Source organism: Silurus aristotelis (assembly GCF_946808225.1).
Source record: "Silurus aristotelis genome assembly, chromosome: 14".
Classification (NCBI taxonomy): Eukaryota; Metazoa; Chordata; class Actinopteri; order Siluriformes; family Siluridae; genus Silurus; species Silurus aristotelis.
In genome coordinates this window covers 3,732,443-3,749,457 of record NC_139587.1, presented here as the reverse complement: position 1 = coordinate 3,749,457, position 17,015 = coordinate 3,732,443, and the positions used below count along the sequence as shown (strand labels likewise).

The following is a 17,015-nucleotide window of genomic DNA, read 5'->3' as shown; positions in this document are numbered from 1 at the left end:
ATCTCCCAATTTCTATTAGTAAACTGTTTTTTTTTCCTTTCTTTTTTTTTCTATTCTTAAATAAATGAATAAATAACCCAAATTAAATATATCTTTCGAAGAAAAAATAAACATAAACTTTCCAAATGTGTAAAATCTCTTAGAAACTAACAATAATAAACAACAAAATCATTATCTAATATATTTTCTCTTTTCTTTTCTTTTCTTTTCTTTTCTTTTCTCACATTTTCTATTTGTAGTCCTTTTAATCTAATGCACATTTTACAGAAAAGCCGATCAGGTTTACGTTTCACTGCAAGTTGCATTCATTATATAACTCTGTTTGTGACGAATAAAAAATGCTGAATTTTAAATCAATTATACAAAACACATCTTCATATCTATCTATCTATCTATCTATCTATCTATCTATCTATCTATCTATCTATCTATCTATCTATCTATCTATCTATCTATCTATCTATCTATCTATCTATCTATCTATCTATCTATAAAGATTCTAGTCTTCTGTGTTTTATTAACTGAATAAAAGACTTTTGGAAAGACTTGTGCATGATATAGTTGAGGTTTGCTGAAGAATCTAAGCTGGTAAAGTTTATTAGTAGTTAGTATTTAGTATTTGGCATATACTAGAAGATTTCATTAGTATTTGATCTCACCTGAGTTGCTGCACAGGAGCACGCTGAACAGGAGGACGCAGATGTGCATGCTGGATGCTGTGAATGCGATGAAAAGTGGACAGGAGGGGAAAAAAAGTCCAAGTTAAGAAAGCCGGTGAGAGTGGTGATGATCAGTCTGAGTGTTAGTCCATTAGGAGTGGAGATGAGAAGAACGGAGAGAAACGGAGGGGGGAATCAATTCGTGTGCAGAACTGGTGCGGTAGTGAGGAGTGAAGAAGAGGAGAAGAGAGGAGAGGAGAGAGGAGAGGAGAGAAGAGAGGACGCTTGGAAATGCGTGAATGAATAACAGTGGATCACAGTGCTGAAGGCGTGCACCTACCCCCCAACCCCCCCCCCACACACACACACACACACACACACACACACAAAGAAAGACAGACAGAGAGAGAGGGGAGAGAGAGAGGGAGAGAAAGAAACTTAAATTGCACATGTTTTAGAGGAAGTTGTAGCTTAGCGATTAAGGCTCTGGGTTACTGATCAGAAGGTTCGGGTTCATGCCCTGGTATCGCCAAGCTGCCACACTTGGGGCCCCTGAACAAGGCCCTAAACACTCGGTGCTCCACGGGTGCTGTATTATTACTGACCTTAGCTTCAAGCACCTTTAAACAAAAAATTTCATTTGCAAATTAATTTACCAGGTTTATTAAATAATGTTCTGTAATTCGACAGTGAACACACAAAAAAAGTCAAATTCTTCAGAGATGAAGCTTTAAAAGCAAACATCATTTGGCTCCAGGTGGAATTTTAGCTTCAAAAACATCATTTAGCATCTGGGAAAAAATAAAATAAAAAATGAAGTGAAAAGTTTCGAGAAGGTAAGAACTTGAAACTGTGATTTATTTGCCTGGAGGAAGCGGAAGGCTGCTGGGAAAGCCAAAATGAGAGAAAAAAAGAAAATAATACCTTTCGGTCATTCCTGTTTGCTTGAGCCTCAGGCCACAGGGAGCTATCCAAACGAATTGATAAAATGTTCTGTCAATCTAAAGTGCAGTAAGCCTCTTCATGTTGCCTTCTCAATTTTTATTTTTTTTTACAGCTTGGAAAAATGACCCATGAAATTAATATTTTTTCTGTTCGCCTAGTTCGATTACACGTCGTTAACTTGCTCTGGACTTTTCCATTCCGTATGCACCAAAATCCACAAACTGTTTATACGGACTGAGCTGCAGCTAATCTACACATGAACACACTGAGAAAGGACACGTTTAAGGTCACTGTTCCATTACAGTGCTTGCAGGATGCCCAGAAATGGACTTTTGCTTGGTGGGGAGCACAATCTTGACGTGTTGTTTATTACGCTGAAATGATCGCTGTCATTAAATTAGCGGTAATGAGTGTTGGGTGGTGGGTGCTGGGGATAAGAAGCGCAAACTGAGATAACCTCAAAAAAACACGAAATTCGTCCTCAATAACAGTAGATATAAAAACGTGTTATTGTATTGAAACAATTTTTAAAAATTGCACGCCATTTTATTTTACGTTTCAACCTTTTGATTATGACATCAACCATGAAACAAAGAGACGTAGGCCAGTGGTGATATAAACAAGGAAAAACACATCAGCGCTAAGAATCTTGTCAAAGTTTTTCTTCACTGCTTTATCACACATACTGTGTATTATGACCTCACCACATCCATAAACCTCCTCCTCTTTTCCTCCTTCCTGGTGGCTCCATCCTCAGCATTCTTCTACCGATTTACCCCATGTCCCTCCTCTGCACCAAACCATCTCAATTGGGCCTCTTTCACCTTGTCTCCAAAACGTCCTATATGCGCTGTCCTTCTAATAAATTTGTTTCTAATCCTGTCCATCGTCGTCACTCACAACAAAAACCTCAACATCTTCAGCTCTGCTACCTCCAGCTCCACCTCTTGTCTTTTACTCAATGCCACTGTCTCTAAACCATACAACATCTCAGGTCTCACCACAGTCCTATAAACTTTCCCTTTCACTCTTGAAGATACTCTTCTATCACAAATCACTCCTGCTATCACTCTTCTCCACCCACTCCACCCTGCCTGCACTCTTTTCTTCACTTCTCTAACACTTACTTTGCACTGTTGACCCCAGGTACCTGTGAACTGTAGCTGTAATGAGTGTGTAATTGGAGACAGGTCAGACTGGTCAGTATGAGGGTGATTGTAAATGTGCAAGTGTTTGTTAGAATTTGGATTCAGGGCGGCCATGTTTAAAAGCTGCAGTGTCTGATGGGAAATGGGGGTTGCATCCACAAGTGACCCAACATGTAGGAGCGACAGATTTACTTTTACCACCAAAAATGTAATTATTTTCCAAAAATAATAAGTAATATGAGTGTTTTCTTTGTTTTAAAACACTCCAATTTGCCAATACCTGAGTTAAAATGGACTGACATGATTTTGTAAAATTGTACAAATATTTTAGGCAGGCAAACAAAGCAGCGTAAATGTGGTATGATATGTTCGGATGCTGAAAGGATATACACATCTCCCACCTTATCCTTGCCAGCGTTCAAGGGACTTCAGATGTCTCGGTGTTCTATCGTGTATTTCTGTGTTTTTGGTGTTTTAAAGCTCAATTTTATGATTAATCTCATCAGCTACAGGTGTGCTTCTTACTGCTCGTTTTGCCCGGTTTTGCCCAGCACGCTCCTGCTGTCACATACATATATAATGTATACTGTAAAGTTTATACAGTACGGTACTGTAAATTGCTTTGTTTTGTTAAATTTACAGTACGGTACCGTAAATTGCTCTGTTTTGTTAAATTTATAGCAGGGTACTGTAAATTGCTGTTTTGTTAAATTATGTATTGTAATTTATGAAATTATTACCAAATTACTGTGTACTACCGCATACTGATCTCCATTCTTTAAGACTCCTAAGTAGGCTAGGTCATTGACACGATATTTTCAAGTTACGATGGGGTCATCCGAACACATGTTCATCATAATTCGGAGACTACCTGTACTTACCAGTTACAAAAAAGATATTAATAAAATCAACCCTTTCATTTAATATAATAGAAAATCCACACACAGCTATGAACAATGGTGCCACACTTGATTTTAAAACCCTTTTGTTCTTTATTCCACTCTTTTTTTTTCAGGATGAAATACTCATCCAAAAGTGACTTATGTGAAAGAACTTTCTCCCCGAGAAAAAAAGTTACATAGAAAGTTTCGATGTTACATGAAATTAGGCTGCTTAGCTGTCAGCCTTTCGGAAACTAAATAATTTTCGATTCAATTCCCTTGCACTACTCAAACATGCAGTCTGATAAATTAACTACTGAACCAGAATATGGGTTAGCACTGCGAGGGAAACTCTCGACGGAAATTTAAAGATTTATCACTGTGAACGTATGCTTTATGGACTGAAGTTACATGACGTAAAATGGTGTATCAGTTATAGAGAGTCAGGTTAGATCTTGATCTCTCACCTGTAATTAGATATATTACACAATCTAGGCTGTTAGAAAAACAGAATAAAGCAGCCTGTCCCACTTTAGAGGAGAAAATAAAGAATGATTTGAAATGAATAGAAAAGACACAGGGCGCATCACAGTGAATCAGCAAAAAAAAGAAATTAGCAAGGCAAGTAACATTTTTGACAGAATGAACAGGTAATTGCTGTGTTTTCACCTACAGAATGTGCAGTTAAAAATTCTGTATTGTGGGTTGTAGTGATTTTGCCCTGCATCTGAAGAGCAAAAAAATGCTAAAAAAAAAATAAGAATAAATGCATAAAAAACGACAGCATTGTTCTCACCAAGCCTGCTTCCTATACCTTTCTAACAGTATGAAGTACACACAGTATTTATAAAAACAGCATTTTATAATAAACTTCTTTTATTTTATTGATTTTCTGTGTCTCGGGTGACTACAGTTCTTGGACTCATTTTCTTAGTTCAGACAGTGACAGAAAATAATGATGACCTTCTATAAAATCCTGAGGGCTTTAACTTTTTTTAAATCTTTTTTCACATCAATTCTGTGGCCACATGGGCAAATACAGGTAATTGGACCGACAATTTGTCACACGGAGGGATTTGATGACCTCACCGGAAGGTTCTTGACACTTAGTTGAGATCTCCTGAGAGGAGGAGAAGAACAGGAGAGGTTCATTAACATTCAAGAAATCCGGCACTAACATGGTGCTTTTCAATAGTTTTCTATATTGAAGGTACAGCGTGAGAAACACAGGTTGAGATACTGCAAATGTGGAAATTAAAATCTATTTAATTTTAAGAAAGAAAAACAGCTTTTAAATGTTCAAAACTATATAAGCATTTTTTCTTCCTGGACATGATCCACTCATTAGTCAAACTTCCATGTGTTTTTTAAGATTCTGAGATTTGCACTGTTAGAACCCATGATATTTTTTGTTTATATACTCTGTTTTGACATGTTTTGTGTGCAAGTTTGGCTCCTAATCCCAGTTCCCAGCTTGCCCTGGTCTGCCTTGACTCCATCTCACCATGATGACAAATCTTATTCAAAGAGGAGAGGTGGAGGCTGGTAGAAGTTATTTTGTCTGCTTTTCATATTTTTCACTGTATACACTGATCACTGTATTTAAACTGTATTTGAACTCATGACCTTCGGATCCAAAGTCCAATCGCCAAAGTCCAATGCCTTACCGACTAAACTACCACTGCCTCACTAGAGAAAACTATCACAAAAGAGAGGGAAAAAATGTTCAAGGAATGACTCTTTATAGCTGCTATAATGTAAGGGTTAACAGGAACAGCAGGAAAAATTATCCATAGATGTTTCAAACATATGACTTAATATAGTGAAAATTATTAGAAAAATCAACTTTTTTATTAAAAGTCCTATGTTTTAACCACTGAGCTACCACTGCTTCTCCTTCATTTAATCCAGGTAAATATCAGCTGCAGTTGTGCTCTTCTTCTTCTATATTTCCTTTGTTTGTTTGAAGTATGGATTAGGTAAAATAGCCAATTTCTTCAAAAGAGGCTCACTGCTGATGAGATCTTCATCACAGACTTCTGCTCACATGGTTTTAAAGCAAGAAAAATTGTCACATGGCACCAATCTTTTTTATTCAAAAAATATATAAATAAACTAATGATAATCATTGCACAGAGGGGAAGTACACGACCATGCACACGCATTACTAACGTGCATTGTTGTTGTTGTTTTTTTTTTCCCCCAAAAGCAGTCCTCTGATAAATTAGAAAGTAAATATATTCTGAATACTGCCTTTCAAATGCATCCTAAACTGAATACAAATCTTCATTTTTCAGTTTACTGCTGTTATCTGTATTCTGTATACAGCCGAGTCCTGACAGTAAACAGCCTTTGTTTGTTTGTGTCAAGTCATGCGTGTTATATGCTGTCTTTCTACACAGAGATTCTTTTTTTTATTTATTATTTAAACCTTTTTTATGGATCTCTTTCAGAGGGTTAATCAATAACAATATTAGTCACATTGATTGACTGACTGAATGACTGACATGCATTGAAAAACTCACAAGCCCATAGAGAGAAGGAAAATAACTGTAGATCATTGCATGGGTAAGCAATGCACTGAAATATTCAGAGAAAACCAAATGCGTTCATGAGAAAGAAAATAAGTGCTTCAACCCGAAATAGCAGTTTTAGGGTCAATTTAAAGGACTTTCTTGTCAAAACCTCTTTCACAAGTTCCTCCTTTGAAGTCCACAACTCTACTCTTGGCACTTTTATCACTATCCCACAGGACTCTGGGTTCTTCATGAAGAGGAAACAGGATGAATACCAGAAAGCCAGGTATACTCTAGAACAGAGGGGGTCCAGGCTTCTTTTCTGTCAAGGTCTAAACCTCTTGAGTTTGATCTAGGCAAATGTATTTCAGACATCTCTATTTTAGAGGTTATGTGACCTCAAAGTTGAGGACCAATTCATTTAATTAATGAAAGAGGAAAACAATACACAGGCAAGAAAGAAATTTAATACGAGGTGGATCAAAAAGCATTGAGAATAGCTCTGTTTAAAATGGTGTCAAAAAGGCAACTTTTGAGTTGGATCTTCATCTTCGTGAAGAGGGAGAAGTTCGCCGGAGCCAAATCTGGGGAGTAGGGAGGGTGCAGAAGTGAGATCATGTTGTTTTTCATCAAGGAACTTACATTGAGAGGAGACAAGAAGTGCAGTGGCTGATAGAAAATTCAGTATTCAGAAAGTTCAGTGAATTTCACTGAGTAACTCTGACACTATATTTGTAATCTATTAGTAACATCTGCATGTATTTCTTGCACACTAAAACTTACTAAATTGTTCTGTTCTTTGCCTATGTATGACTCAGATATTAATAACGAGCTGTATTGCAGAGTGAATCTATGAGGCGGAAAGAAAAGAAAAGTCAGTTTTACTAGACACTGAGGCAAACAAGATTTGGAAACACTTTGAGGAAAAAATCTAATCTCACATTCATGCATTCCAACAAAATCCTAACCCTAATTAAAAAAGAGCTTGTATCTTTTAGAAGGAGGAAGTGCTTGATTTGGCAAGAAAGTAAGCAGGTTGAAAAAAAACTTTAGCTGCATGGATTTATAATAAAGAGTAAAGCTGGAGTTCTTTTTTGTGGGGTATTATTTTTTCCTACTCAAGCCCCTCGAGCTAGGGAATAGGATTCCAATTAGTGCTCAGAACTCCAGGTCCAGTTTCAATTACGGTCAAGAGATGAAAACTTTTTTGTCAGTTATTTTGTTCCTTATAGGTAACGGTTCTAATCTGGTTGGATGATGGATATGGAGAGTTGGAGAAAATGGTGCAATCCTTTTTTTACCTACAAATTCATGCCTGTGTTGTGTTTTGACTTTCTGGTTTCGTAAATGTATGCTGTTGTAGCTAGAACAACATAACATCTCTCTCTTTCTCTCTCTCTCTCTCTCTCTCTCTCTCTCTCTCTCTCTCTCTCTCTCTCTCTCTCTCTCTCTCTCTCTCTTCCGTCTGGTTTCCTTCAAGATTTGGTTCTTATCTGATCTAGGACCACTGCCACTTACCTTCGGTAATACAGGGCAGTGTTAAATGAAATACACCATTCCGTTAGGTTCCTGCTTCAATATGACTCCAGTAAATTCCTTCTTTTCACATTTCTACTTGAGTACAAAACCTACGTTTGGAGTAACTTAAGAATCCAAAGTAGTGACCTACGAGAACAGTATGTACTGTATGTATTGTACAGGTCAGTGTTCCATTCTCCTGCACTTCAGGCCTTCATAAGAAGAGAGTTTTTTATAGTTACAGACACACAGTGAGAGAACACTTACTTCACACACACTCTTGCCTGAATTGTGGGATACACTTGGGCTCTTGCCACAGTTTCTCATTCTCATAAACAGTTTAGGTTTTCACTTCATAGTAGCGAGAAACATCATGTTTTACTAAAATCTAGTGGAGTAAAAGGATGGAGTTTTGCAGTAAAATGTAGTGAAGTAAAAATTTCCCAAAATGAAAATACCCAAGGTATTTATATATCTGGTATTTATATAAGGTAGTGGTGGGTCATGTATTTTTGTTTCTCATACAGTGAGAATGAATGGCAATATTTAAAGAAAGCAAGAAACCCAATTAACACAATTCAACAAGTCTCCTTTCACTGTAGCCACAGCTGCCCACATACATTATCTCTAGCTGAAGCATCGATATTTACCTCAGAAAATGACAGATTTTTTGTTCATTCTTGTGCATTAGAGTTTTTCTATTTGAAATGTCCTGTTTTTGCAGGAAATTTTTGTTTTTATTATACCACATCCAAAAACCATTTTCAGTACATTTGTGTGCCTACAGCCCTGTGGTAACAGTTTGGAGAAGAAACACATATGGCAGGAAAGGTCAATTGTCCCTATACTTTTGTCATATAGTGTATAAGGACAACACAAACCTATTTTTTTATACTGTATAAATGGTTTACTGGTGTACATTTTACTTTACCAATGTGGCTTGAAAATGCATTTCATCGTCCTTCTGTTTAACAGGCACTAATTTCAAAAACTGTTTGAAATTTTTATATGCTAATTTATACACTATTTATATGCATGTATTCATTTATTTAGCATAAAATATATCATCGGCTGGTATGCAACATTTATTTTTCTCCTTTCCACAACACTAAAGCTGTTCGCTTGTATCAACATAAAAATATTAGTTTTTAGCCATTTCATTTTAGGATTGATGCTACAATTAGGCTATTTGTAGACATGACACAACGCTTTAATTGTGCAACCCTGAGAGATCCTCTAAATAAATTCAGGACACAGAGAATATGTCTGCGGAGGGTGGATTTGGATTATGCATAGCGTAATAAAATTGGATTTTTCATGCTAGATATAGTAACATGCAATATTCAATGAAAGCTTAGACATAACATGAATTCATACATTCATACATACATTCATTCAATTTGATTTATTTGTTAGTCATTTAATTACTGGTTGTTTTTTTTGTTGGAAAAATTCCATATATAATATTGCTATTAGGATTCAGCACTGTAAATGAAATAGCAGGAACCTTGTACACAGCAGCATCACTGTTGTTAGGAACATGTGGGAAGATGTGTTGTGTTTTGCTCTACATGTACATAGCAAACATACAGTACACATACAGTACCTACTGAGCTTGGAACGCATAAAAATGGGATGCCATGGAGATACTTAGCCCATTCATATGAGATCCTTGACAGTTGTAGCAGCAATAGCAGAGTTTTAATGAATAATATAATATTTAGAGAAAAATATTGTTCAGCTGAGAGACAATTTTATATATATATATATATATATATATATACATGTGAAGTGGAAGGAGAATTGGAATCTTTAGCAAGACTTGAACATTGCTGTTCTCAATTCAATCTGATTCAAATGGAGCTGTTTTGCAAAAAAGAATGGGCAAAAATTACAGTCACTAGATGCGCAAAGCTGTTTTGAGAAATACCCCATAAGACTTGCAGCTGTAATTAGGTAGCCAAAGGTGGTTCGACAAAGTATTGACTTAGCGTCTGCATGCTACACTTTTCAGATTTTAATTTGTAAACAACTTTAACACCATGTTTAATTTTCCTTCCACTTCACAATTATGCAATACTTTATGTTGGTCTCTCACATAAAATCCCAATAAATATACCCAGTTTGAACAGGGTATAAATAAATGCCCACATACATAAATGCCCACATACAAAAATTTACAAAATTTTAAAACTAGTTTTGTAATGCGCCAACAGATGGCAGCACAAGGCTGCACGCAAAGCCAAAGGGAGCACCAAACTTCATAAGTCATCTGCCAAAAGACATCGTCCTGTGTACATTGAGAGATGTGCAACTGGTGCTATTCTGAACAGGTGATTTACCACGTCTTCTATTCTGACCACGTGCGTTACCATGTCTGAAATTCTGACCACGTGCACACCTTGTCACCGAGTTCTCCTCACAAGTGAATTTCTCACCGGAAACATACTTCCTACTCGTCAGATTTTGCTCCTGCGGACTTCACCCTTGTTCCAAAGATGCAGATCCAGCTAAAAGGTCGCCGTTTAGACACCATTGCAGAGATCCAGCATGAATAGCAGAAGGTACTTGACAGGCTTCAAAAAGAAGACTTCTAGGTCACATTCCAGAGGTGGCAGGAACGCTGGGAGTGCTGTATTGCTGTGCAATGGGACTATTTTGTATCATTCCAATGAAAAGTAAAGGAAAAGTTACACCACCAGAGCCTGGTACATAGCAGTTGCTTGTAGTCATGTAAAAGTTTTCGTGGGCAGCACATCCCCATCTACACATCTGTCGCTGTTCTCGAGAGATTGCCTATTCCAGAAAACAAATAACAAACCAGTTAGAGCATGACCAAATATAGGAACTTATATAAACTGTACGGAGAAACCCTGTGCATTTATTGCTTTAAAATAATGAAGCAACCTTTAGAAGAACTAACAAATCAAAATCCATTGGGAGAGAAATCACAGACCATAAAACATATTGCATTAAAGAAAACACATGGGGAAAATATCTAATTTTTGGCCTGACACAAGACAGATATAAATGCTATTGATCATCGAATCATCATGCTGAACAATAATAATAATAATAATAATAATGAGTGCTTTTTTGCTTTAATGCAAAAGACAAGAAGAAATAAAGAACAGGAATTCTACCAGTCCCTGTACGTGTGTTCATTCCTTTTTTCTTTGCAATTATAAAACACAATGGGAATAATGAAGCCTTCTTTTCTTTTTTTATTTAATATTGAAAGCAGAAAAAGGGAGAATTTTGTTTAATTGTCTTAGCACAAACACCAAGAGACAATCACAAATGTATACATTTTCTTAATTTCTCACAATTTCACAGTAATAAAGTATGACCAATGCCCTAAAGTACACAATATTTCACAATTTACACAATTTACCATAAATTATCACCCTGTCTAAATCCTGTCTAACATTAAATCCAACAACCAATCTAACATCCAATCCAACATCCTGTCTTACATCCAATCCAACACCCAATTAAACATCCAATTCAACACTTGATCTAACACCCAATTTAACACTTATCTAACATCTTAGTGGTGCGATTAGTGGTTGTGCTATTTGAACTCATTGCCATCTAATTAGAAGTCAACATCATAAAAAATAAATAATAATAATAATAATAATAATAATAATAATAAAAAACAAAGATGTCAAAAAGCTAGAAATGAGGCATATTTTAATATTTTACACTTTAAGCTATAAGTTTTTTTTCCATAAAAAATGAAAGAAGCCAACATATATGGATAATTAATTTTAAACTGAAAAATTGCTACAAACCAAAGTAATCATGTAGTTATTGTACAAGTTATTATATTTTTTTTATTAGCATAACAGCTAATATACACTTACAGGTCACTTTAACCTGTACTGATACTCATTCATACATTTCCCATCATTAATGTCTGATTCAATCACTGCATGAACATGCAAGTGTACAGGTGTAACTAATCCCACTAGTTCCACACTGGAAGAAAGAGAGACAGGCAAAAGTTCATCACATTTGCAAGACCTTATTGCAGTGTTGGGGTAAGCAGCCTGACTCAGCTACATCGTTGTGTGTTCACTATAATGGCAAACACTAAATAGGTGGGAAAGTTGTAGTTCAGTGGTTGAGGCTTTGGGTTACTGATCGGACGTTTTGGGTTTCAAGCCCGGACATTTATTTTTTTCTTTACTTGAATCAGAGAGGGGCAAAATTTACATTTCAGCTGGCTTTAAAAGTTTTTGTTGAAAAAATGTGAAGTATATTCTGGGTCTTTTTGGTCTGAAAACAAGGCCAGCAGTGCTGAAAAGTCACATGCAGGAGATGTGGGTAGGGGAGTGTTAAGCCCTAATGGCATCTTCAGCAGAGGTGTAAAATCTAATTGGTAATGTTGTTGGTCAATTCAAATATAGTGGAGTAAAAATACATATACTGAATCATAAATTTACTTGAGTAGAGAGTTAAAATTGGTAAAAAAATTTGTAAAATTAGTAAAATATTTAACACCACTGCACCACATGAACGCGCCATGCCGTTACCAATCTCAGCCTGAACATCTAAGGCGGCAATAAAAAACCAAATTCCAATTTACCCTCGGCTTCAATCGATAGCTTTAAAGAGCGAGGCTGGATGAGAGAAAAACACACAATGCCTTACGCACAATGTCACAGCTGACTAAACCAAAGACCAAGCCATTTATTATCGGAAAGGGCATTTAGATGGATATGCATGTGTGTAATGCTGTACTGTAATTTGTCAGATGCCATCATGACTGACATTTCCTCCTGGTGTGGTTCTTGTTCCGTGTCTGACGATGCAAAGGAAAGAATAGATTAAAGCAAGGAAGGAGGAAGTAATAAAACCTGGACTTCTGTAACATGTATTCTGTAATGCAATGTACACAGAGTACCCAAAGTTTTGTAGTCTTCCTGCTTAGCCCAGCTCTCCAGTTTTCACAGCCAGAACAAGACAGAGGCAGAAATCTACCAATGAAAAAGAAGCATCAATTTATCCTCTAATTGTATTTTACACACAGCAGGTTATTAATCTAATGTAGCAGTGTTGGAAGACAAAGGGGAATTTAATATGGGGGAAAAATATCTATTTGTCCACCACAAGTTGCCAACATTAGCTTTTTGGAGAAATCTACACATGACAAGAAGTCATCAGCTTTTTTTCTTTGTATTCAGCCTCGTGCTTCAATTTTATTCCCATTCCGCTTTGTCAAATCTCTTTTCCCAAGGTCACGAGGTTCCCTCTGTTTGACTGGCAATTTCAAAATCCATACATTTCCAATGGGATTTGAGTCAGGAGACTCTGTGTGTGGTCTCCAAACAAGTCATCTTGACTGTATGTTTGTTCGCCTATGGACTCATGATGTATGGTTTTTGCAGAGAAGCAGCTTCATTCATACATATAGCATCCACTTCAGTATTTTATCTGTATAATTGTGTTCTTGAGATCCGCTATACAAAAAAACAACCCTTCTTTTTCAAAAACAAGACTCATTCTTGTAAGTTTTCCTGCACCGTTACCTTGAGGAAGGTCCTTCACTATGAATGCTACATTAGATTCAGTTTTCTTTGTATAACATTTAACACTGAACACTGCCACAAGGCAGCTTTACAGTAATGAATAAATTGAGAATATACATTCGAAATGCATTAATTTGAAACCAAACTCAAAATGGAACACGTCCTGATTTAAAGGACAGCAAATCTTTATTTACTAAGTTTGTTCAACTGTTCACTCTGAAACTTGAGTGCAAAACTGTGTGTGGCATTTGTAATCCTAAGCCATTGTATCAGAACTGTTAATATTAATTGCTCTTCAGAGCCATGGTTTCTAAATAGGACACTGTGTGAAATCTTTTCAACTCAATGAAACATCTTATTTTGATGGCACCACTTGCAATTATCCTGAGAACGAATGCACTGAGAGTGAAAAATTACTCGTTTCCCCCTGACTGTAGACTGTGTATATAATTTACGCCTTTTTTAAATTCTCGATCCATCAAAACAGTTTGACATGTGCGGGTTTCACTCACATAAGTGACAACAGCTTGCTTGCTTTCTTTCTCTTTCCTTTTCGATCTTTTTTTCTCATCTTTTTGCCGACAAATCATACGTCCTCGTCTGTTTTCTTAATGCATAGCATGTGACGTCAAAGCCAACATGCTTTTTCTATATAAAGCCATTTCATATACAGCAACATTTCTATTCAGGAGGAACTCAAATGTTAGGTCTTCCACTGTGATAAACTTTCTATCTGTCACTTCAGAGCATGTTGCATTTCTCTCTGTGTGTCCTGAAATAATGCTGGAGCAGGAAATACAGTACAGACACAACGTTGAGTCTGCAGTATGCAATGGCACTCAAATCGGCTTCCAGAAGTGAAGTTTAATATAGCACATCAGGGCTAATTTGAAACGTTTAATCCAAATGGCACAATAATTGCAAAATCCATTTAGAATCTATTGTGTGGATCCATAAAAAAAGTGCACTTTAAAAGTGCACTTTAATTCCCTGAGGCTATGAGATTGATAAAAAGCTGCTCTTCACATAGCAAAGGCATTCAAAAAGCCTTTCAGTAAATTAATGAGTGTAAATGTCAGAATTTGATGAAGGCCACCTGCAGTTTGAGTTTTGACAAGTTTCTCTCAACAGTGCAACAAAAAAGGTGAACCCTGTGCATGAGATAATTTCGCTAGCAAAAAAAACAGGTATAAAATCATTACTTTTAACCAAAAACAGGTATTTGAAATCTTATGGAGGGTTCAGGACCAGGACTTTTAGACCAAACCTGCAGATAATTGCATTTTTGTGCAAAAATAACCAACAAGATAAAATTTTTAAATACAATTTAATGACCAATTAAAAGAGATGACAAACATTTTACATTCCTCTTATTGAGCAGTTAAGGGTTAAGGGTCATGCTTAATGGTCCAGCAGTGGCACCTTGGTGGTGCTGGGATTTGAACTTGTGACCAGAGAGCGCTTTACCACTGAGCTACCACTTCTAAGAACATGGAAGTACAAGCAGTCTATGTACAGCATACCAAAGCAGAAAGAGGAAAAAGCATTATGACATATATAACAGACATAATAAGTGACGTTCCCATGCAAAGTCTGAGTTAAAAAAAACATAGGACACATATTCAATTTCCAGTGTCATTTTTTTTTGTAATCTAAGGATTTATAATTGGGCTGGATTTTTGTAAAAAACTTGGCAACCTTCAAATTATACAATAATTATAAAAAAGAAAAATGTAATATTTGAAAGGGTAAATGTAGTTTTCAAGCAAAACCATGGCTGAAAATAGAAAAAAACATAAAACATTTCTATTTAGTCATTAAGATTATGTGCCATTAAATTGCATGAGTTTGTGGTTGGTTTATCCATGAACTTCACAAGGTTGTGAAAGAGTAATTTTCTGTTACATGGCCACAACTCCCCGGAGTTTCTAGGAAAATCCATTTTTACATTTTCATTTATGGCATTTTGGCAGACTTTCTTATCTAGAGTGACTTACACTATGCAGCTACGGGGTTAAGGGCCTTACTCAGGGGCCCAGAAATGGCAGCTTGGTTTGTTTGGTTGCACTCATTACAGAGCCAAGTCTAATGCTCTAACCACTAAGCTGCCACCTCCCCCAAATCAAACCCCATCTACCGTTTGTTGGACACAAAAGTGTCGAGCTCCTAATCAGTTATTATAATAAATTACATTTACATATGCGGCATTTAGCAGCTACCCTCGGGTTATGCATTTTGATGTCTACTTAAAACATTCTTGATCAATGCATAATTCAGGGATACCCATAATTCCTGCAAGAACTGTGAATTAAATGTAATTATTTGTTTCACTTTTCACTTTTACCTTTATTAAAGCACATTAATGCTTTCTAATCAGTAAGTAAAATTGTTCAGCACACAGTCTTGGAGTCTTAAATATCTTAAATATAAACGCGAAGGATGCAGTACAACCCACACTACACAATATTCTTCCACAAGTACAGTAGTCCTCCTCACAATATCATTTTTAAATCAGCAATTTCAAGCTCAAGAGGAATATTTTGGAATAATACTGAGAGCTAATCCAATTCCAAGCCCTTTTACACCGAGCGCCCTCTGGTCAGAACTATTTCTGGGTTTATTTCTTACTTCACAATAAGATATTCAGACATAGGTTCGGAAAGCAATTCGGTGAGCCTGGCGGATTTAGCTCTTTGACTCCATGTGTGGGTAACAAGGTGTGAAGAGTTCTGCCTTGAGGCTGATTGCTGGCAATTTAACACATTCCATGTTAATCTGATTGATTTATTGGATAACTCTTTCTGGCAGGTGCAGCTTGCTGAACTTTTCAGCATCTGAGTAGATGAGTAGAACTTTTATCTATGTATATGTTTGCATATACATCATGTAGAATAAATAGATGAAGGGGAATAAAAAAGTATTCAATGCTTTGATAGGAAGAAGTGTTATGAAACGAGGATCAGGACATTTTGGTGATGACATAGAACTACCGGTTTTCTCCCAATAGGTTGAGATAAAACGCATTATGATAATACTGTAAATTCTAATGTGAAAAGAAGGAAACTTTTATATGAATAAATATTTTTAACGTGACAGACTAATCCCTTGTGACAGATTTAAAATTCACTTTCCATGATCTGTGACCGACACCGGAGCATCTTGGCAGCATTGATTTAAATATAAACAATGTCTGGGAGAAAATGTGAATGTATATTCTATTGGAATTTTATTCTGTAAATGAATTTTGTATTGTTTTTCAGGGCATCTGGTGGATTTGTTTCACCCCCATATGTAAATCCTTAGTCAGGGACACCCCTAGTATGGAGTAAACAATGCACCTTCAGGATATTCAAGTCCAACTCCTCTATGGATCAGATACATATTGAGAAACATCAACATCCATCCAATTACTACAAGAATTTGTCAACCTAAAACATCCCAGGAATCAAGGTGGAGATGGAACAGACTGACAACAGACTGGTCTGAACTAAATCTTCCAGAGAGGCAAAAACAACTACCAAGAACAAAAAGAGATAAAAGTCTACTGTGGTCACCTTATTTATGTCCATCCCATTAGATGCAGTGGAGTCAAGTCACTTATTAACCTCACTATTTTTAAGTTGGATTGTGAAATAAATGTTTAATTGTACAATCAAATGAATTAATTTCAGGTCATTTGTACTGATTTGAAGTTAAAGGTGGTGTCTGAATCTTTTCAGGAGGATGGTCTGTAGCTGGTTGCATTTACAGTTGAAATCCCTAGGTCAATTTATCAAACAGTAATTTCAACAGTGGACCACAACAGGGAGAC

At 36.4% G+C, this 17,015-nt stretch overlaps 1 protein-coding gene and 1 long non-coding RNA gene across 3 annotated transcripts in view; both read right to left on the bottom strand.

Annotated features, from left to right (window-relative positions):
* The window catches only part of rxfp1 (relaxin family peptide receptor 1), a 46,755-nt gene extending 44,365 nt beyond the window's left edge, over positions 1–2,390 (bottom strand). The window contains exons 1-2 of one of the 2 annotated variants that reach the window (XM_083560596.1): positions 2,309–2,390; positions 660–716 (exon numbers count right to left, since the gene is read on the bottom strand). In XM_083560596.1, the coding sequence (XP_083416722.1) occupies positions 660–708 (49 nt within the window). In that variant the 5' untranslated portion in view covers positions 709–716; positions 2,309–2,390. Of the gene's footprint in view, positions 1–659; positions 784–2,308 lie in introns of those variants that run through there. The other variant, XM_083560597.1, reaches the window with a different exon arrangement.
* Positions 1–17,015, bottom strand: part of LOC310736835 — a 237,456-nt gene that overhangs the window by 46,037 nt on the left and 174,404 nt on the right. The window lies entirely within an intron of this gene.